This window comes from Aotus nancymaae, unplaced genomic scaffold (assembly GCF_030222135.1).
Source record: "Aotus nancymaae isolate 86718 unplaced genomic scaffold, 86718_ANA_hifiasm-v0.15.2.pri h1tg000089l, whole genome shotgun sequence".
Lineage (NCBI taxonomy): Eukaryota > Metazoa > Chordata > Mammalia > Primates > Aotidae > Aotus > Aotus nancymaae.
In genome coordinates this window covers 1446894-1468530 of record NW_026988504.1, presented here as the reverse complement: position 1 = coordinate 1468530, position 21637 = coordinate 1446894, and the positions used below count along the sequence as shown (strand labels likewise).

The following is a 21637-nucleotide window of genomic DNA, read 5'->3' as shown; positions in this document are numbered from 1 at the left end:
GTCTCACCCTGTTGCCCAGGCTGGAGTGCAATGGCGTGATCTCCGCTCACTGCAACCTCTACCTCCCAGGTTCAAGCAATTCTCCTGTCTCAGCCACATGAGCAGCTGGGAGCACAGGTGCATCCCATCATGCCTGGCTCATTTTTTATATCTTTAGTAGAGATGGGAGTTTCACCATGTTGGCCAGGCTGGTCTCGAACTCCAGACCTCGTGATCTGCCTCCCAAAGTGCTGGGATTACAGGTGTGAGCCATCATGCCCGGCCTTGTTTTTTTTTAAATACTGATGTCCATTTCAGGAAGAATATCATAGCACTTCTGAGACAAGTTTTTCTACAAAATTTAATGATATAAGGTAATATGAAGGGAGACATGATCCTAATCTTTATGTAACTAGAGTTCAGGTATTCATTATACTTCACAAAATCAACCTGTTAGGACGTTATTTTGTTGAATGTGATGAGTGCCACTGATAATAAATAGGACATTTAATTCCATTTAGGATATCTGTGTTTCCAAGTGAAGTCCTGCACATTTCCCAGGGAGGAAAGACTTATCCATGGTAAATGGATATCTATTCAATCCAGACATAAAAAAGATAGAGATCAAAGACATTAAAAAAAAATAGATCCTAAAGAAGACACTGCAACACAAAATCACAATGAGACGACATCACACCCAGTAGGACCAAAATCGCAATGAGACGACGTCACGCCCAGTAGGACCAAAATCGCAATGAGACGACGTCACGCCCAGTAGGACCAAAATCGCAATGAGACGACGTCACGCCCAGTAGGACCAAAATCGCAATGAGACGACGTCACGCCCAGTAGGACCAAAATCGCAATGAGACGACGTCACGCCCAGTAGGACCAAAATCGCAATGAGACGACGTCACGCCCAGTAGGACCAAAATCGCAATGAGACGACGTCACGCCCAGTAGGATGACTAAACTAAAGAAGACGTGCTGGGGAGAATGTGGAGACGTTGGAACCCTCCTACGTTGCTAGTAGAAATGTAAAATGCTGTAACTGCTTTGGAGAACTCTGGCAGCTCCTCAAAAAGTTATCTCATGACCTAGCAATTCTACTCGAGAATTGAAAACATAAGTTCATATAAAATGTATATAAAAATGTTCACAGCAGCCTTATTCTTATAAAGCCATGGAGTGGGGACAACCCAAATGTCCATGAACAGATGAACGAAAAAAATTTGGTATATCCATGCCACCAGTTGGCCATGAAAAGGAATAGTCTTGGTTGGACATGGTGACTCACGCCTGTGAGCCCGAACACTTTGGGAGGCCGAGGCGGGTAGATCACCCGAGGTCAGTAGTTCAAGACCAGCCTGGCCAACACGGTGAAACTCCTGTCTGTACTAATAATACACACACACACACACACACACAGAATTCGCTGGGCATGGTGGCGCACAGCTGTAATGCCAGCTACATTGCAGGCTGAGGTAAGAGAATCGCTTGAACCTGGGAGGCGAAGGTTGTAGTGAGCCAAGATTGTGCCATCGCACTCCAGCCTGGGCAACAAGAGTGAAACTCCCTCTCAAAAAAATAAAAAAGTGGGGCCGGGCGTGGTGGCTCACGCCTATAATCCCAGCACTTTGGGAGGCCGAGGCGGGTGGATCACGAGGTCAAGAGATTGAGACCATCCTGGTCAACAAGGTGAAACCCCATTTCTACTAAAAAAATATAAAAATTAGCTGGGCGTGGTGGTGCATGGCTGTAATGCCAGCTACATTGGAGGCTGAGGTAAGAGAATCGCTTGAACCTGGGAGGCGAAGGTTGTAGTGAGCCAAGATTGTGCCATCGCACTCCAGCCTGGGCAACAAGAGTGAAACTCCCTCTCAAAAAAATAAAAAAGTGGGGCCGGGCGCGGTGGCTCACGCCTATAATCCCAGCACTTTGGGAGGCCGAGGCGGGTGGATCACGAGGTCAAGAGATTGAGACCATCCTGGTCAACAAGGTGAAACCCCATTTCTACTAAAAAAATATAAAAATTAGCTGGGCGTGGTGGTGCATGGCTGTAATGCCAGCTACATTGGAGGCTGAGGCAGAATAATCGCTTGAACCTGGGAGGTGAAGGTTGTAGTGAGCCAAGATGGTGCCATCGCACTCCAGCCTGGGCAACAAGAGTGAAACTCCCTCTCAAAAAAATAAAAAAGTGAAAAAAAAAGGGGAATAGTCTTAGACAAGGTACAACAGAGTCCCTTTAAAAACGCTGGCTGGAAGCTGGGCATACTGGTGCATGCCTGTAATCAGCACTTTGGGAGGCTGAAGCAGGCAGATCAAGACCATCCTGGATAACATGGTTGAAATCCTCTCTCTACTAAAAATACAGAAAAAAAAAAGCTGGCCGTGGTGGCGGTGCCTGTAACCTCAGCTACTTGGAAGACTGAGGCAGGGAGAATTGCTTGAACCCTGCAGGTGGAGGTTGCTGTGAGCCAAGATCGCGCCGTTGCACTCCAGCCTGGGTGACAGAGCGAGACTCCATCTCAAAGCAAACAACAACAAAAACACTGGCTGAACACAGTGGGAGAATCACTTGTGCTGTGGAGTTCAAGACCAGCGTAGGAAACTTAGGGAGACAGCATCTCTCCTGAAAATGAAAACCACTAGAGGCCAGGCACGGTGGCTCACGCCTGTGATCTCAGCACTGTGGGAGGCCGAGGCGGGCAGATCACCTGAGGTCGGGAGTTTGAGACCAGCCTGGCCAATTTGGTTAAACCCCATTTCTACTAAAAACACAAAAAATTAGGGAAGCATGGTGGCAGGTGCTTGTAATCATAGCTACTCGGGAAGCTGAGGCAAGAGAATTGCTGGAATCCAGGAGGCGGCGGTCACAGTGAGCCAAGATTGTGCCACTGCACTGCAGCCCAGGTGACAGAGCAAGACTCCAAGACTCCATCTCAAAAAAAAAAAAAAAAAAAAACACCTGCTTATACTTGGGTATGGTGGCATCTGCTTCCTAATTCCAGCCACTTGGGAAGTTTGCTTAAGCCCAGAAGTTGAAATCCAGCCAGGGCAATACAGTGAGACCCTGCCCCTCCCACCACCCAATAAAAAGTGAGGAAAAGAAAACCAGTTTTTTTTTTTTGAGACGGAGTTTCGCTCTTGTTACCCAGGCTGGAGTGCAATGGTGTGATCTCCGCTCACCGCAACCTCCGCCTCCTGGGTTCAGGCAATTCTCCTGCCTCAGCCTCCTGAGTAGCTGGGATTACAGGCACGCGCCACCATGCCCAGCTAATTTTTTGTATTTTTAGTAGAGACGGGGTTTCACCATGTTGACCAGGATGGTCTCGATCTCTTGACCTCGTGATCCACCCGCCTCGGCCTCCCAAAGTGCTGGGATTACAGGCTTGAGCCACTGCGCCCGGCCAAGGCTGTGTGTTTGAGGCAACATAAGAACCTCTCATTCATTGAAAAAAAAAAGTAGCATTCAATCATCACTAAAGGGTAAACCCTCCTTTTTGTGGTTGAATTTGGTACAAATTGGTACACACCAAATTGCCTTCCCAGCACCCTCCGGGGGGAATGTTGTCACTCACTGCAGGGCTGTCTGAAGTAACATGTTTATTCAGATGTAATTAATGGTATGAAGTTTACCCACTTAAAGTCATTGCACAGGTCAGTAGCTTTCCCTCTATTCACCATGTCACATCCACCACCATCGAATTCCAGAAGAAAAACCTACCCACTAGCAGTCACTCCCTAGCCCCTGGCAACCACTAATCTGCATTTGGTCTCTAGATTTGCCTATTCTGGACGTTTCATAAAATTCGTGTCTACCTTCTTTGACTTAACATGGCACAATCTTGGCTCAATGCAACCTCTGCCTCCAGGGTTCAAGCGATTCTCCTGTTTCAGCCTCTGGAGTAGCTGGGATTACAGGCGCCTGCCATCATGCCCAGCTATTTTTGTATTTTTAGTAGAAATGGAGTTTCACCATGTTGGCCAGAATGATCTTCATCTCCTGACCTCGTGATCCACCCGCCTTGGCCTCCCAAAGTGCTGAGATTACAGGCGTGAGCCATCATGCCTGGCCTCATAAGAAAGTTTTAAGACTACTTGAGGCTGGGTGTGGTGGCTCACACCCATAATGCCAGCACTTCGGGAGGCCAAGGCAGGCAGATCAGGAGCAAGAGATTGAGACCCGCCTGGCCAACACAGTGAAACCCTGTCTCTACTAAAAACACAAAAACTTAGCCAGGTGTGGTGGTAGGCACCTGTAATCCCAGCTACTTGGGAGGCTGAGGCAGAAGAATCGCTTGAACCTGGGAAGCGGAGGTTGCAGTGAGCCGAGATCATGCCATTGCACTCCAGCCTGGGCAACAAGAGCAAAACTCCATCTCAAAAAAAAAAAATTAGCTGGGCGTGGCGGTGTGCATCTGTAGTCCCAGCTATTTGGGAGGCTAAGGCAGGAGAATTGTGTGAACCTGGGAGGCAGAGGTTGCAGTGAGCCAAGATCATGCCACTGCACCTCAGCCTGACGACAGAAAGAAACTGTCTCCAAAAAAAAAAAAAACTTTAGGCCGGGCACAGTGACTCACAGTGGCTCCTGCCTGTAATCCCAGCACTTTAGAAGGCCAAGGTGGGCAGAAGATCATTTCAGGTCAGGAGTTTGAGACCAGCCTGGTCAACAAAACCCTGTCGCTACTAAAAATACAAAAATTAGCTGGGTGTGGTGAAGCATGTCTGCAGTCCTAGCTACTCAGGAAGCTGAGGCAGGAGAATCCCTTGAATCCCAGAGGCGGAGGTTGCAGTGAGCTGAGATCACGCCGTTGCACTCCGGCCTGGGCAACAGCCTGTCTCAAAAAAAAAAAAAAAAAAAAAAGCAAGCAAGCACTTTATATTTTATATATTTTTAAACAAAACAGAACTAAAAATTGACACTACAGCCTCTGCCTCCAGGTGTCATCCACATCAAGGCCTCCATGCCGGGTCCCAGCCCGTGACCTTCCCCCGGGCAGACCACCTCTGGGTGGTGTCCTCAAAGGGCTCCTTCCTTCAAGGCCTAGCAAGGGCAGATATTAATGCCCTGCGTCATGCCGCCTACCCAACCTCAGCCACGTCTTGGCCTGGCTTGTTCCTGGACCTCCCGTGTGTTCTCAGCTCGGGACCTCTGCACCTGCCATTCTCTCTGCAGTGATGCTCTTCCCCAGATATCCATTTATTTAGCTCAGGCCTCTGACCCTGCAGAACTAAGACCAGCCAGGCCCCGCCCAACTCCTCCCCAGTCCCTGCTTGGTTTTCTTCCGCAGCCTTTTCACCATCTGACATCCTGCATTTCAGTTTTCTGTTCTCTTATTAGAACACGTGCTCTACAAGGGCAGAGATTCTGTTTCATTCACTGCTGGTTTCCTTAACACATGAAATGGGTACCTTGAGTGCAGCAGACCCCATATATCTGTGGAGTAAGAAAACCAACTTCCCTCTTTTTATTTTTGGAGATGGAGTCTCACAGTCACCCAGGCTGTAGTGCAGTGGCATGATCTTGGCTCACTGCAATCTCCGCCTCCTGGGTTCAAGCAATTCCCCTGCCTCAGCCTTCCAAGAAGCTGGGATTACAAGCATGCACTACCATGCCCGGCTAATTTTTTTGTATTTTTAGTAGAGACGGGGTTTCACCATGTTGGCCAGGCTGGTCTCGATCTCCTGAGCTTGTGATCTACCGTGCCTGGCCACTTCCTGTTAACTTCTAAAACAAGGCTGGGCATGGTGGCACACCTGTAATGCTTGGGTGGCCAATGTGAGAGGATTGCTTGAGTCTAGGAGTTCAGTATTAGCCTGGCAACATAGTGAGACCCTGGTCCCTACAAAAAAAGAATACAAAAAATTAGCCAGCCACAGTGGCATGTGCCTGTGGTCCCAGCTATTCAGGAGGCTATGGGAGGATCAACAGCCCAGGAGGTTGAGACTGCAGTGAGCAGCCTTGATCACACCGCTGTGCTCCAGCCTGGGTGACAAAGCGAAACTCTCAAAATAAATTAAAAATTCTAGTATGAAAGACTGTATCACTAGATTGCTGAGAGGACAAATGAAACGTATGTAGAACTTCCAGCAGAGGTACAGCCAAAGGGAGGAGTGCTTGTGAAGTCCCACACTCCACTCCTGTTAGGCTAGACTGCAACCTGTCATTTTTATGTTTCCTCTATTAGACCATCAGCTCACTGAAGGTAAGAGCCAAAAGTTACACTCATCTACACCACAACTTTGTTACCCGGTATAGACACAGCCATCTCATGGGATCACAAAGGATGTCTGAGAGCAACAGTGTAGTAGCCCCTTAACCCATGTGAGGTTGAACACAATTTGATTCAATCTGCTTTTTAGTGTAGATTGCTCGTTAGCTCTCTGCACACCAGCCAGAAGCCAGAGCACCTGTGGGAGCTGCTCGCTTGCACCTGAGACCCTCTCCAAGGTCCTCAGGCTGAAGGCAGAGCTGGGCAGGCCGTGAGCCACCTTGGAAGAGCTCCAAGTCCCACAGGAGTGCTTCTTCTCCTCCCTGGGGCTGGCCAGTTCCTAAAGGGACCAGGAAGAACAGGGCTTCCCTTCTCTCCACACAGTTGAACGCCCTGAGTATAACTCAGCTTGGCCACGCTTAAGTCACGTGTCCAATCTGGGCCAATCCCTGTGCTTTCTTTTTTTTCTGAGAGCTTCGCTCTTTTTTGCCCAGGCTGGAGTGCAATGGCATGATCCGTGATCTCGGCTCACCGCAACCTCTGGCTCCTGAGTTCAAGTGATTCTCCCGCCTTAGCCTCCAGAGTAGCTGAGACTACAGAGGCGAGTACCAACAGAAAACCACAGGACCGCCTGAGGCAGGGGGGCTTCCAAGTGCCCACAGGGCACAGGCTGCCAGTCCAATTTGTCGGCTACAGCTCGCTGTCTGCGCAAAGCGTCACTCAGTCCCCCTTCCCATCTCATTCTTTGAAGTGCTGTCACCAACTCAACATCAGGGGGCAGAAGGCTGTCTCTCCACTGCCCAGCTTCAAGTGCAGTGGCGTGATCATGACTCACTGAAGCTTTGACCTCCAGGACTCAAGAGATTCTCCCACTTCAGCCTCTGGAATAGCTGAGACTATGGAGGCACACCACCACACCGGGCTAATTTTTGTATTCTTAGTAGAGACACAGTTTTGCCATGTTGCCTAGGCTGGTCTCGAACTCCTGGGCTCAAGAGATCCTCCCGCCTTGGCCTCCCAAAGTGCTGGGATTACAGGTATCAGATGTTGTGCCGCTCAGCTTCCACCAGCTATTTCATCAAATACACAACTGAGAGAGTATCCTCGTGCCTTGTTATGTGGCAAAGTTAAAAAAAAAAAAAGGCCTAGAAAAACAAAAGAATTACACTACAAAGTCAAAAACTGCTGAATGCATCTTTCTCTGAAAACCGGAGTACAGAAAGGAAAGGAACAGCCCGGCGACGTTCTGGCTGTGGGCGGCACACAGGGCAGCCCACCCCACCCGACCTCCCCTCACCTGGAGGTACAGGCACAAGGGTCAACAGGTGGCTCCCGGCAAAGGTGTCCTCCCACCTGGTGAGTTAGAGAGGCAGGAAACAGCATGAGGCAGCCTTGGCCCTCCAGGAGCCGGGAACCCCACTCCGAAACGCGCACCAGCTTTAGGTTTCCAACACCAGATGGGGCTTCTCCCTCTATCCTCTACTCAGGGTCCCCCTCCTCCCAGCTGGACAGACACCAAAGTCCTGGCCCAGGCTTGGACTCCAACAGTGGGACAAACCAAACATTTCCAGTTCTACACACATTTCTATTTTATTATGGAAAAGGTGGAAACGCCACCTTCTCCACAACAGCAACCAGTAAAATTTATCCCAAAAATAACTCGGTACAAAACAGGTCTGTTTCAGAAATAAAAAAAAAAAAAAGAAAAAAAAAAGAAAAAAAAAGCCTTTACATGAGTTTTTAAATCCTATTTTAAAACATAAAAGAAACAAATCCATTATTGGCCGCACAGCCCCAGCCACCGCTCCCCAACCAGGGAGCAAGAGGAGACGCCTGGGTCCTGTCCACACGGATTTGCCGGTCTGTTTAACTGGTGTCCATCTGAAACAGAGGAGAAAGCAGCTCGCGCTCAGGGGCCTGCTCCCCGCTGGGGCTCTGCCCAGGCCCCCAGCCGGCTCTCCCGGACTCACTCTCGCATTATAGGCGTCCAGCTGGGCGTCCAGCTCCTCTGCCGAAAGCTGCTGCTTCGAATTCCTGCCAGCGCCTCTGCCTCTTCCCCGGGCGCCTCCACGGGTGCCTCTCCGGGTGCCTCCGCCGCCACCAAAGCCTCCAGCGCCACGGTTTCTAGTCATGCCGCCTCTGTTTACGCTAGCAAGGAAAATGGAACTGTTCGCACACCTGGAAAGACCCCAAGGGCGATGCAGCCACACCCCAGGCCAATCCCTTCCCTAGAGGCCCCGAAAGTCACCTCTGTGTAGGTCTCCGCTGTGTATCGATCTGTGACGTGACAAGCTGAATGTTCATGGGGCGGCCTGCGACAAAGAATACAAAAGGACACGTTCTGAGAGGCTCTGAAACCAACCCAGCTGGCACCACACCCTGGTCTCCATGCAAACACTGGAAAGGGCCTCTGTGTGTCTCAAATGCCCCCGACAAGGGAAATGGCCTGGAGATAGTGGTGGGAGAACAAAATGGCAAGGAAGCAACCCCACCAACACCTCCTCACTCCTTCTCAGTCCAGACTAGGTGGGCTGCTTGCTGAGGTGTCGGGGTGCTCGTGGGTGGAGAGGTGTGGGTGACCTGACGAAGAAGAACCGGTACCTTTGTCTTTACGACTACAGCCCCGCACTCAGAGGTGTACTATGGCGGTTCTGAGAAGGCTTCACAGAAGTGAATCTTCCGGAAGGAGCTGAAGGAGGGGAGGGATGTAGCTTGCTGGATGGGGGTTCACAAGAGGTTGGTCCAGATGTGTGGGGCAGCATGAGAGGTGGCAGATGGAAGAGAGAGACAAAGGGGCAAATGCAAAGTGTCCTCAGCCACAGGGGTACCCCATATTCCTACCTGGACAGGTGCCAGCCCCAAACTCCACAAGCCCCACAGTCAGCGTGGGTCCCCCCGCCCACACTCACCATCCAGAGGGACACCGTTATACTGCTTCATGGCTTTCAGGGCGTCTGCCTTCCGCTCAAAGTGTACATCTGCTGTTCCTAAGCTGCGGCCAGAGCGGTCGTAGTGCACAGCTGCCTTCTTCAGTGTTCCAAATTCAGCGAAGAGTTCCTGGAGTTGCAAAGAGCAGTTGTCAGAAGAGCAACAAAACCGTGCTCCTTCTGGTGGCCCAGGGACAGGCCCTGGAAGCGTGAGCTGTTTTGGGGGTGGTTCCCTGGGAGGCAGGGCAGTGGTAATGGGAAATGAGGGAAGGGCAGGGCAGGAGGGACAGCAACTTCCAAGAGCGCCTGGGTCTGAGGGCTCCTGCCATTGAGGGGACCTGACAGGTGTACCACGATGCAGGTAGAGGAAGTCGCAAAGCCCACTAGAAAGGGGCACAAAATTAAGCCACTATCCTCTTCAACAAAGGAAAATTTACAACACACCCAAGGGCTGTTCCAAGAAACTGTAAAGGCCAAGATCAAGAGCAAGGGAACTGGTCCGATATCAGACCAGCTTGAAGGGCCTGTTGACTTGGGAACCCTGACCCCAGCCCCTCCCCCAAAGGCAGATTCTGGCTCACCTTTCCCTCTCCTCCTACTCAAGCCTGCGGCAAAGTCTGAAGTCAAGCGCTGCCATGGAAACTGCCCTGACCTCAGGCAGGCTGGGAGTTGGAGAGGGAACCCAGAGTGTGGGGATACTCCGGCCGCAGGCACACAGCGGGAAGTGGAGTTCACCAAAAGCGGTTTCCAGTGGATGCTAGAAACCACCTTAAAAAAAGTGTTGAGACACTGTGAGTGCTCACTGGCCCTACTCTGTCCTCCCAAGGCAAATGGCTAGGCTGTGGACAACTGAACCCTGCCCAGCCATCTCCAAAACTGATTCCCGAAAAGTCATTTCTTAACCAGAAACAAGCTTAAATGCCGTTGGGATTCAATTTTTCTTTTTTTTAAAAAAGAAAAGCTTCAGTGGGTTTGAGAATCATGTCGCTGACAGGACACGGGGGTGGGAAGTGATAAAACCACAAGTTACAAGGTCTTTTTGAGACAGTACTCAAGTCAAACAGAGCCAGAAAAACACACAGGCTCCCTCTGCTTTACAAGGTACATAAGGAAGATTCTTTTTGTCACATGAACCCACTACAACAGGCACAAAATTTAAAGAGCAAGTGCTGAGTCTAACAGCCAAGAAGCACTCACATTTGATCAGTCTTTGTCTCTGTTAGAAACGGAAAGCCCTGGCAGAGGATTTTCACTCACAGAACCCATCTCCAGACTCAGAGCAGCAGATCCTCAGGCTCGGCCCGGCTCGCACCTGCCTGCGGACCGACCCTGGCTTTACTAGCGCTAGGTCTGCCCTGCAGCCCTTCAGAGCTGGGAGGGCTCCCTTTGCCAAGGCGGGCAGGGGACTCAGGGCCACATCCCCCAAAGCATGATCCGTCCTGTGCAGGGCGAACGGCGCACCGAGAAGCCCCAGTCTCTCACCTGAATATCGGCGTCGGACACTCCAAAATCCAGATTGGACACCAGCAGCTTCCCACCCGTCTCCACGCCAGCACCACCCCCGAAGCCGCTGTCGAAAAGGTCATGCTGCCACTTGTCGGGGAGCTGCTTTGGCTGAAGAAAAAAACCACAACGACAGCAGACCCGTGAGTCTCAGTCCGGGGCTTTCCCGGCCCTCGCGGCGACCCCGGACCCTTCCTCTTCCCGGCCTGAGAGGATCCGACGGAGATGCGGCCGCCGCAAGCAGCCCCAGCACGAGGCCGCACGGTCCCGCCGCGGCAGCACAACTTCAGTTCCCTTCCACTAACTTCCCGCCGCTGTTGCCGCGCCCAGCGACCCCTCCGCTGCCGCCGCCACGAGGTCCCGGCGGCCGGAACAAAGAGTTGAAAAGGGTCTCAGCCTCCCGGGCCGGGCCCCGAAGGAACGACCTCGCCCCCGCCCACCACCCGCTACGCGCCCGCCCGCACGCACCCTCCGGACCTCCGCGCGGCCGTTCCACCAGCCCTATCCGGCGGCCGGGCTCGGCCCTCGCCGCCCGCCGCCCTGGCTTGCCCCCTCCTGCCCTCCGGCGTGGCCGGCCTCCGCACTCACCCTGCTGTAGGGCGCCGGTCGGTTCCTGCCGCCTCCGCCGGCCGCGCCGCGGGCGATGGCCGGCCGGTTCCGGATGGGCCCGCCGCCTCGATTCACTCGCGCGGCGGCCTGCGCCCCACCGCCGCGGCCGCCCTGGGAGCCGACCCGGCCGCGGCCCCGGCCCCCACCGCGGCCTCCTCGCTGGCTCCGGTTCAGTTTAATGATGTCGTCCAGAGACATGTCCATTTTGTCGGCCATGGCGGGCGCGGAATCGGGCATCGGCTGGAGCCCGCGCGTCAGCACGCCAGCACGTCACCTCCGACGCCGCGCGAGGCCTTCCGGCGCTACGGCCTCGGAGCGGCTGCTGATTGGCCGCCTGCGGACGGCTGCGCGCGCGGGACGGGGAGAGGCGGGGAAGCGCGTGCGCACTGCCGCGCGGGACTCGGCGGGCGCTGCTGAGGGAGCCGGGCCGTGACTGTGGTCGTTTTTATACCTTCCCGCGCGGACGTCAGCGCTGCCAACGGAAGGGCGGGCAGGGCCGTGCGTGATTAGGTTGGCGAAGGTGCGAGGGCGCAGGGGGTTGGGCGGCGACCGTTGGGGGCGGGGCCTGCGCGCCCCTCCCTCCCCGCCTGCCCCGGCCGGTCCGCTAGGGCTGGGGGCGCTGCGGGCGCGGCGGGTGTCCGGGAGCCTCTGGGGGTCCCTGTTTCCGCGCCCGCCCGAGGGCTGTGCGCTTGGCTCGCGGCGGGATCCTGCGGGCGCGGCCTCGGCGGGCGGCGGGCGGCGCAGACTGCTGCGGGTTGGTTTTTGGTTTTTGAGCCGTGTTTTTGGTCTCCACCTGCAACCTCGAAGTCTCCAGTCTCAGATTTTGCCAGTCATATCCTTTACAAGTTTTCGTACGGGCCCGGCGCGGGGCTCACGCCTGTGCTCCCAGCTCTTTGGGAGGCCGAGGCAAGAGGATGGCTTCACCCTGGGAGTTTGAGGCCAGCTGGGGCAACGTAGTGAGACCTCCATATCTAAATTAAAAAGTCGGAAGTCGGGCGTGGCGTTGCACACTTGTAATCCCAGCTGCTTGGGAGGCCGAGGTGGAAGGATTGCTTGAGCTCAGTGAGGCCAGCCGAGCAACATAGTGAGACCCAGTCTCTTAAAAAAGTTAGTCGGGCCGGGCGCGATGACTCACGTCTGTAATCCCAGCACTTTGGGAGGCCGAGGTGGGCGGATCATGAATTCAGGGGTTTGAGACCAGCCAGACCAATATAGTGAAACCTCGTCTCTACTGTAAATACAAAAATTAGCCGGGCGTGGTGCTGCGCCTCTGTAATCCCAGCTACTTGGGAGGCCGGCTTGAACCCGGGAGGCGGAGATTGCAGTGAGCCGAGAGTGCGCCATTGCACTCCAGCCTACACGGCAGAGCAAGACTCCGTCTCAAAAAGAAAAGAAAAATAAAATAGAAACAGGGCTCACGATGTTCCTGGGCTGGGTTCGAACTCCTGGGCTGGAGTAATCCTCCTGCCTTGGCCCCCTGAGTAGCTGGGACTACACTGTGCCAGGCTTATTCCTGTTTTGGTGCCTCAATCTTCTAGCTCTGCAGACTAAATTTAGCCTGTCATCCTCTTCCCTTCCGCTACAGGCTCTGCTGCCATGAAGGTGAAGATTAAGTGCTGGAACGGCGTGGCCACTTGGCTCTGGGTGGCCAACGATGAGAACTGTGGCATCTGCAGGATGGCGTTTAATGGCTGCTGCCCCGACTGTGAGTGTCCCTTCCGCTGTCTGCCTCTGGACTAGCCTCGGTGGCTCCTGTTAAATATACTTGCAGGAAATCCCCACATTTTCCTTTTTTTTTTTTTGAGACGGAGTTTTGCTCTTGTTTCCCAGGCTGGAGTACAATGGCGCAATCTTGGCTTGCTGCAACCTCTACCTCCCAGGTTCAGGGGGTTCTCCTGCCTCTGCCTCCCAAGTAGCTGGGATTACCAGCGTGCACCACCAAACTCTTCTAATTTTGTGTTTTTAGTAGAGACGATGTTTCTCCATGTTGGTCAGGCTGGTCTCAAACTTCCAGCTTCAGGTGATCTGCCCGCTTTGGCCTGCCAAAGTGCTGGGATTACAGGTGTGAGCCAATGCGCCTGGCCCCACATTTTCATTTTCATTTCTTGAAGAAAAGTTGATAGAAAAAAAGCCAGGTGGTTGGAACCCAGGTCTGTATAAAGATCCTGTCACTGCATTTGATAAGATGAAACTCAGCCGTGAAATACATGGCATTAAAAAGAGATTAGTTGGCCGGGCGCGGTGGCTCACGCCTGTAATCCCAGCACTTCCGGGGGCGGGGCGCGGCGGCTCACGCCTGTAATCCCAGCACTTTGGGAGGCCGAGGCGGGTGGATCACGAGGTCAAGAGATCGAGACCATCCTGGTCAACATGGTGAAACCCCGTCTCTACTAAAATTACAAAAAATTAGCTGGGCAGGGTGGCGTGTGCCTGTAATCCCAGCTACTCGGGGGGCTGAGGCAGGAGAATTGCCTGAACTCGGGAGGCAGAGGTTGCGGTGAGCCGAGATCGCACCATTGCACTCCAGCCTGGGTAACGAGAGTGAAACTCCGTCTTAAAAAAAAAAAAAAAGAGATTAGTTTAAACTTTTTACTTGAAAGGTCTCAAAATTGAGTGGCATAGGCTGGGCCTGATGGCTCACGCCTGTAATCCCAGTGCTTGAGGAGGCCAGTGGGTGGATTGCTTCAGGCCAGGAGTTTGAGACCAGCCTGGTCAACATAGCAAAACCCTGTCTCTATTGAAAATACAAAAATATTAGCCGGGCATGTTGGTGGGTGCCTGTAATCCCAGCTACTCCAGGCTGAGGCAGAAGAATCACTTGAACCTGGGAGGTGGAGGTTGGTGTGCGCCAAGATCGCACCACTGCACTCCAGTCTGGGCAACAGAGCAAGACTCTATCTCAAAAAAAAAAAAGTTGAATGGAATAAGGGCATTCCCTTTCCAGCATATTGAAAAACAGCAAATCATGTTTCCATATTAGCTTTATTTTTTGTGCCTAATGATTTAAAATTTTAAATCTGATGCCTCTTCCCCCACACTTCAGCCACATGTCTTTTTACCCACCACTCTTGTACATCTGGCAGTTTCACAGTCATTCCTGCTCCTTGTTCCACCAGCTGTCCCCAAATGTCTTTTTTATGGTTGAGTGGCTTGAGCCAGGGCTCGGCTTTTATTTTATTTTATTTTTTTTGAGACAACGTCTTGCTCTGTCGCCCAGCTGGAGTGCAATGGCGTGATCTTGGCTCACTGCGACCTCTGCCTCCTGGGTTCAAGCAATTCTCCTTCCTCAGCCTTCTGAGTAGCTGGGATTACAGGCATGTGCTACCACACCTGGCTAATTTTTGTATTTTTAGTAGAGATGGGGTTTCACCATGTTGGTCAGGTTAGTCTCGAACTCCTGACCTCACAATATGCCTGCGTCGGCCTCCCAGAGTGCTGGGATTACAGGTGTGAGGGACTGTGCCCGGCCCAGGGCTCAACTTTATTTATTTTAATTAATTTATTTATTTATTTGAGATGGAGTCTCGCTCTGTTGGCCAGGCAGTGGTGTGAATTTACAACCTCCACCTCTCAGGTTCAAGCAGTTCTCCTGCCTCAGCCTCCCGAGTAGCTGGGATTACACCACACCGGGATAATTTTTGTATTTTTAGTAGAGATGGGGCTTCGCCATGTTGGCCAGGCTGGCCTTAAACTCCTGACCTCAGGTGATCTGCCTTGGCCTCCCAAAGTGTTGGGATTACAGGCGTGAACCACCACACCCGGCCAGGACTCAACTTTTCAACATTAATCCATTTCTTAGCCCTGTAATCTACTAACCCCCTCCTCTATCCAACTTTAACTTTTTCAAGACATTTGACTCTTTTAAAAATGTGGTATGTTTCCTTGCAGGGTGCTCTATCTTCAGGCTTATCACATTTTTTCTTTACAGTGTCTTTTTTTTTTTTTTTTTTTTGAGACAGAGTTTCGCTCTTGTTACCCAGGCTGGAGTGCAATGGCGCGATCTCGGCTCACCGCAACCTCCGCCTCCTGGGTTCAGGCAATTCTCCTGCCTCAGCCTCCCGAGTAGCTGGGATTACAGGCACGCGCCACCGTGCCCAGCTAATTTTTTGTATTTTTAGTAGAGAAGGGGTTTCACCGTGTTGACCAGGATGGTCTCGATCTCTTGACCTCGTGATCCACCCGCCTCGGCCTCCCAAAGTGCTGGGATTACAGGCGTGAGCCACCGCGCCCGGCTATAGTGTCTTTTGCATTCTCTCTCTGTCACCAGTAAATTCTGTAAAGTGGAGATGTTAGATTACATTTAGGTTGAAAGCAGTTTTACACCAATGAAATGGTTTTTCATGACACCAAAATGAATGCAAACCAGAAGCAAGGGCCAGGGCTTTGCCCAGGGAGGACAGGAGGAACTCCCCAGAGGACAGTGGGGAATGGGGAGTGCTGAGAAGCTCCTTCTCACTGCCCCAATCACCAGGCGTATTTTCCTGGGGCCAGGTGAATGCCATATAGATATAGAGGCTTTTTTTTTTTTTTTTTTGAGGTGGAGTCTTGCTCTGTCACCCAGATAGGAGTGTCATGACCCAATCTCAGCTCACTGCAACTTCTGCCTCCCAGGTTCACGCAATTCTCCTGCCTTAGCCTCCCAAGTAGCTGGGATTACAGGTGTACACCACTACACCTGGCTAATTTTTTTGTATTTTTAGTAGAGACAGGGTTTCACTATGTTGGCCAGACTGGTCTGGAACTCCTGACCTCAGGTGACCCGCCCGCCTCGGCCTCCCAGAGTGCTGGGATGTCAGGTGTGAGCCACCCCGCCAGGCCTTTAGTGAGTCAGTTTTAAGGCACAGTGTTTGACAAGTCTAATGTGCTTTCCATAAAGGACAAGCAGCCCCAGGTTTCTTTTGCTAAAATTGAACTCCTGTGAAAAATTCAGAGTGACTAAGTTCAACAAAGACCCTGGGAGCCTGAGGCTGGTAAACAATGAATCCATTCCGCATCCCAGAGGACTTTGGGAACAATGAATGTTGCCGAGAGGTATTTTAATTTAAAAAATGCAATCAGGGAGACGGGCAGTGCGACTGAGGACTCATCAGACACCCCAGGCCAGTTTCCCGTGGCAGACACACTAGAATGAAGCAGCACCTTTGTCCCAATGAGCCCTCCCCCAGGACTCAGAGTGGCCCAGACCCCTGTCCTCGACAACTCTAATTTGAAAGAGGTGATTTCAAGCAGAGTTGTGCTGAGGCTAGAAAGCCCCCATGGGTGGGTCCTCCCGGGGCTGGGAGCCGCCCTGCTGTGGGGCTGGTGCTGCCAGGACTGGGGCAGCCGAGAGCTCCAGCTCCACGATGCCAGGCTGACCCTGCTGTGGGGCTAGAGCTGGGACTTGCTGTGCTCAGCTGGCTGCAGCTGTTCCATGGGGTCTTCCAGGTTCTTGGAGATCAGGGATGCTTGTTTCTCTTGATCGTGGGTGGTATGAGCATCCTTCTCTGTGCCAGGCCCTCTCCGTGGAGAAAGCATTTCTAGGCGTTTGGGCCAGTGCCTGTCCTGGGAGGCAGAGCCCTTTGAGGTAGCAGATGGGAAAGAGATGGATGTAGTGCTGTTCGGCTGGCAGGGCCCATCCACAGCTGCCCATCAGCACGTTGTCTGCAGCGCCCGGGCAGCACACCAATCCCGGATGTCTAGGAAGAGTCTTCTAGGTCCCCAGGCCCCACCCCTCCTGCCCTTGATCAAGAGACTGGTTCACTACCCAGATAGGAGTCTCCTTGGTGCCTTGACCATTCATATGACCTTCTTGGCATCACAGATCAAGTGTCTGCAGATGGGCCCCAGGGCTTGTAGGTCAGTCAATGCCCTTTTTCCACAGTCTCAAGCACAGGGGAAACGGTGGGCTAGGCCAGAGCTCCTCCTCCCCATAGCACTGCCTCAGAGAGGCCCCCTGGCTATCCCCTGAGCAAGATGAGTGCCTGCCGCAGTTGTCCTGGGTGGGGACCTCCTGTCCGGTGTCCCTTGGTCATTGCTGCTCTTTGCCTGGGGACAGTCTAGTCAGGAGACTGATTGGGTAACTCTCCTGATTTCGGCTTTTCTGAAACATGAGAAACTACACTGCCCAGCGTCCCTCCCTGCGCCCCTACCCGACTTGTCACATGCTCTGTGTCCAGCCCGGTCACGCCCATCCTCTCTTCCCCCCCCGCCCCCCTGCAGGCAAGGTGCCCGGCGACGACTGCCCGTTGGTGTGGGGCCAGTGCTCCCACTGCTTCCACATGCACTGTATCCTCAAGTGGCTGCACGCGCAGCAGGTGCAGCAGCACTGCCCCATGTGTCGCCAGGAGTGGAAGTTCAAGGAGTGAGGGCCCAGCCTCGCCCTCGCTGGAGGTGGCGTCCTGCAACCCCTCACGCTGGCGCCAATGGCCGTAGTCACTGCTGGGACAGTTCTCTTGGGCTGCAACAAGGTGGAACGAGGGCTGGAGCTTCGTTTGTTTTTCCATCACGACGTTGGCACTTTTATCCAATAAGTAAAACTCATTAAACTTCTCAAATCTTGCCGGAGGCCTTTCGGTGCCTGTGTTCTCGGCATATTGATGCGGTCTCCATGTGTTTTGATATGAACACTCATGAATAAACATCTCCGTGAAACACTGACTGCCAAGGCCCACATCAAACCCTGAGTCACAACTCTGAGAGGAGAAGGAGCAGGATGAGACAGGGCCTGGGGCACGCTCTTGCCTGCTGGAAGCCTGGTGGTGGTCCTGAAACGCTTCCTCAGGCTGGCTCTGAGGGACCTGGTTGTGCACAGCTGGCAGCTGCTGCTCACGGTCCCTCCAGACTGAAGGCTACCATCTCTGAGCGGGCGTCTGTCCTCTCCATCCCTTCTCTCTCACTGGGACTGACGGCAGCTCCTCATTGGGTCTGGGCCCCGCGCAGTGCAGGGATTGATGTCCTGACACTGGGAAGTATGTCCACACATGTCTGCGGGTCCCCTGCCTAGGGAAGGGTGGCCCTGGGAGGCTCCTTGGGGTGCCTCTGCTCACCACAATAGCAGAGGGGCTGCTGGGGGAGCGGCAGCCCAGCCCCAGGGTCTCAGGCTGTGTCCAATAACCTAGGGAGCCCTTGGCATGCACAGGGCAAGTGCCCCGTGCCCAGTGTGAGCCCCTTGACACTTGCTTCCTTCCTCACAGCACCCTGGGGACTAGACCAGAACTCACCAGAAATCTGTGTCCGAGTTCCCTAGAGAGACAGGACGTACAGGATAGACGTATCTAGGGAGGGAGTTTATTGGGAGGATTGACTCACACAGTCACAAGGTGAAGTTCCACAATGGCCAGCCTCACAAGGTGAGGCGCCAGGAAGCTGGTCCGAGTCCCAAAACGAAAGCAGGGAAGCCGACAGCGCAGCCTTCAGTCTGTGGCCAAAGGCCCGAGAGCCCCTGGCAAACCACTGGTGTGAGTCCGAGAGTCCAAAAGCTGAAGAACTTGGGGTCCGACGTTCAAGAGCAGGAAGCACCCAGCATGGAAGAGAAATGGAGGCCAGGGGACTCGGCCAGTCCAGTCCTTCACGTTCCTCTGCTTGCTTGTATCCTGGCCACAAGCAGCTGACAAGATGGTGCCCACCTGGATTGAGGGTGCGTCTGCTTCTCTCAGTCCACTGACTCAAATTTGAATCTCCTTTAGCACCACCCTCACGGACACACCCAGGGACAGTACTTCGCATCCTTCAATCCTATCAAGTTGACACTCACTATTCACCATCACACCTGGGAAACGTGGAACCCAGAAACAGGTGTCAGGGCTGCAGTGCCAGTGCCTGTACTGAGGACATATCTAAAAGAAGACATGTGACCAGGACCTGGGGGGAGCATGAAATGGTGAGGGCACAGTGAGCTTGAATGGCACCTGCCAGGAGAGTGGCCAGCACTCCTGCCTGGTGCCCTGCAGAGCTTCTCCTGGCAGCTCTGCAAACTGTTACATCTGGCCAGTGCTGGGCAGGCACCGAAGTCTGGATCTGGGCATGGGTGCCAACACTGAGGAGTCAGGATGCAGCTGGCTGGGACCCCCACGGGCTGCAGTGACGCAGGTGAGAGGTCTGTGGCCTCAGAGCTTCCTGGATGTTCTCTGGCTCGAGTTCCCCAGGCTCGGTGGGGTCAGGCCCCTGCCTGCCCCCCTTCCTGGAGTGCCTACCTTCTCCTGGGAGATGGAGCTTCTCCTAGGGAATGTGCTCTGCTTCTGTCCTTCCTGGCGCTTCCTCCTGAATGACAGGATGTGCAGGCACAACTCTGAACCTGCTGTGGCCAACTGCCTGCCTCTTGGCCTCCCAGCCACCTGGATTCCTCCAAGTCTGTGATTCCTGGGCGCAGCAGGGGCTTCTCCTGGCCAGCTCTGCTCCCTCTCCTGCATTGCTCCGCCATCTGCCTCCCCTATGAAAGCTCAGGGCCCTTTTGGGGTCCTGTCAGGTCGAGAGCCTCAGCCTGTGTACCCCACCAGACAGGCGCAGAATTCTGGGGACCTCTGAAAACATCCCCCAGGCCTCTCTGCTTCATCCCTGGAGCAACTGCCCTTTGCGCTCTGCCGCCAGCTCCATTTCCTTGATGGGGAGCTGTCTGACCTTCCGCTCGACCGGACCTCCGTGTCTGCTGCGTGAATGAAGAAGGTGCCAGGCACACGTAGGCGGAAGGAGCTTCCAGGCCACGGGCCGCAGGGGCAGAGCTGGGCAGGGAGGGGCCTCCAATCCTAGGCCAGGAATCCTGGAGCTCCAGTGCCTCGCGGCTTTTCTGAGTTCAGTGCCTGGCCTTCTTGCCCTGCTCCCAGAGGACCCGGCCAGTAGCAGCCCTGCTGGTGGAACCTCCCCTGATGGGCACGAAAGAAATGAGGGCCCCCGCAAGCCGCGTGGACTCTGATGCCTCGGGCCAAACTCCGGCCAAGAATCTCCCTTAGGGTGGGAGAAACCGTCCCCCGGGCACTGTGCGGTCCTCTCCAGCCTCAGGGGTACTGCGGACCGCCTGGGGGACGATTCCTAGGGCTGGCGCCCGTGGGCCTTCCCCTGCTCCCATTAAGGCCCACGCAGGCCGGGCCTGGAGGGCGCGAGCGGCGTGGGTGGGAAGCCTGAGGGGGCGTCGGGCTTCCACCAAGCGCCAGACCTCTGCGCGCCTCCGGCGCTCACCCGCGCTGCCGATTCCTCTAGGATGGAGAGGTGCGAGTCCTCCCTCCGCGCGCGCCCGCTGCACCCCCAGCCAGCCCGCCCACCCCGGCCTCTCGGCCCGCCCCCGCCCCTCCGCAGATATAAGGCGGCCCCGGAGGTGGCTGCTCTGAGCCCCGACGCCGCTGCCCGCCCGCCCGCAGCCCCATGGCCCGGCCCGTGACACTGGCGGCCGCCGCCCTGGCGCTGTGCCTGCTGCTGGCGCCGCCCGGCCTCGCGTGGTACAAGTCAGCGGCGGGGCGCAACTCCTACTCTGTGGGCCGCGCTGCGGGGCTGCTGTCCGGCTTCCGCAGGTCCCCGTACGCGCGGCGCTCCCAGCTCCGCAGCGGGGCGCAACCCCCGGGCCCGGCCGGCGCCTCCCTCGAGCTGCACCCCAGGCTGCGGAGTCTGGTGAGTCCAGTGGGCCAGGAGCTGTCGGGGGGCGGCGGCAGGACAGGGGTGGGGGCGCGGCGGCCCCTCAGCCTCCGCCCACCCGCCCCAGGCCTTGTGCGTCCAGGACGTTGCCCCGAACCTGCAGCGGTGCGAGCGGCTCCCCGACGGCCGCGGGACCTTCCAGTGCAAGGCGGACGTCTTCCTGTCCCTGCGCGCAGCCGACTGCCGCGCCGCCTGAGCCCGGACCCCAGACCCAGACCTCGCCTGGCACCACTGGGGACCCCGCCCCCGCCCCCACCGTCCCACTCGGAGACTCCGGGCCCCGCCGGGCGCGGGATGGCGCTCCAGCTCTCCCCTACTCCGCCCACCCTGCAGTTAATGGCAAATAAATAAATAAGGCGGCCTCGGAATGAGGGTGCCGGAGGATGGGCAGTCGGACCACGAGGGGTACCGGGCCTGGAAGTCTCCAAACCTGGGCAGGAGAGGGCAGCAGGGCAAAGTTGGCCTGGGCAGCCCAGAGGTTTTCAGATCCCCGGGTGAAGCTGGCCAGGACCCATGCCTGCCCGGACCCCAGCCCAAGGTGAAGACGAACCTAGCATTGGTGCTCCCTGGGGGCAAGTGCAGGGCCACTGCTGGCGTGGTCCCCAGTGTCTTCACCCATTCCTCTGCACCCACACTTGGGAGCCGAATCTGTGAGGGCATGGACTGGAGCCCCTGGCTGCCTTCCTCTTGCCCCCATCCGTTCTGGCCAGGCCAGGTCCAAGGGGGCAGGGACAAGAAGCGTTGGGGACCTGAGCCCTGGCCCCGGAGGCCTGGAGCATGCCTCCCCGGAGCTGAGGGTGGGTT

The 21637-nt window shown here is 54.9% G+C and overlaps 3 protein-coding genes across 6 annotated transcripts; 2 read left to right on the top strand and 1 right to left on the bottom strand.

Moving 5' to 3' along the window:
- Positions 1-7676: 7676 nt before the first annotated feature.
- ALYREF (Aly/REF export factor) lies at positions 7677-11475 on the bottom strand. Its single transcript, XM_064369722.1, has 6 exons — positions 11213-11475; positions 10604-10735; positions 9104-9251; positions 8443-8506; positions 8165-8342; positions 7677-8075 (listed from the first exon to the last, which is right to left on the bottom strand). The coding sequence occupies exons 1-6, from the start codon at positions 11468-11470 to the stop codon at positions 8061-8063; spliced, it is 795 nt and encodes a 264-aa protein (XP_064225792.1). The 5' UTR covers positions 11471-11475; the 3' UTR covers positions 7677-8060.
- A 150-nt stretch (positions 11476-11625) lies between these two features.
- On the top strand, positions 11626-17776 carry ANAPC11 (anaphase promoting complex subunit 11). 4 transcript variants are annotated; one of them, XM_064369236.1, is made up of 3 exons: positions 11626-11743; positions 12819-12938; positions 17432-17776. In XM_064369236.1, the coding sequence occupies exons 2-3, from the start codon at positions 12830-12832 to the stop codon at positions 17575-17577; spliced, it is 255 nt and encodes an 84-aa protein (XP_064225306.1). In that variant the 5' UTR covers positions 11626-11743; positions 12819-12829; the 3' UTR covers positions 17578-17776. The 4 variants fall into 4 exon arrangements, with proteins under 4 accessions (XP_064225306.1, XP_064225305.1, XP_012308144.1 ...); XM_064369235.1 differs by having other exon boundaries at positions 11626-11753; XM_012452721.2 differs by lacking the exon at positions 11626-11743 and adding an exon at positions 11977-12317.
- A 2754-nt stretch (positions 17777-20530) lies between these two features.
- NPB (neuropeptide B) lies at positions 20531-21200 on the top strand. Its single transcript, XM_021666339.2, has 2 exons — positions 20531-20809; positions 20901-21200. The coding sequence occupies exons 1-2, from the start codon at positions 20567-20569 to the stop codon at positions 21027-21029; spliced, it is 372 nt and encodes a 123-aa protein (XP_021522014.1). The 5' UTR covers positions 20531-20566; the 3' UTR covers positions 21030-21200.
- The last annotated feature ends 437 nt before the right edge of the window (positions 21201-21637 follow it).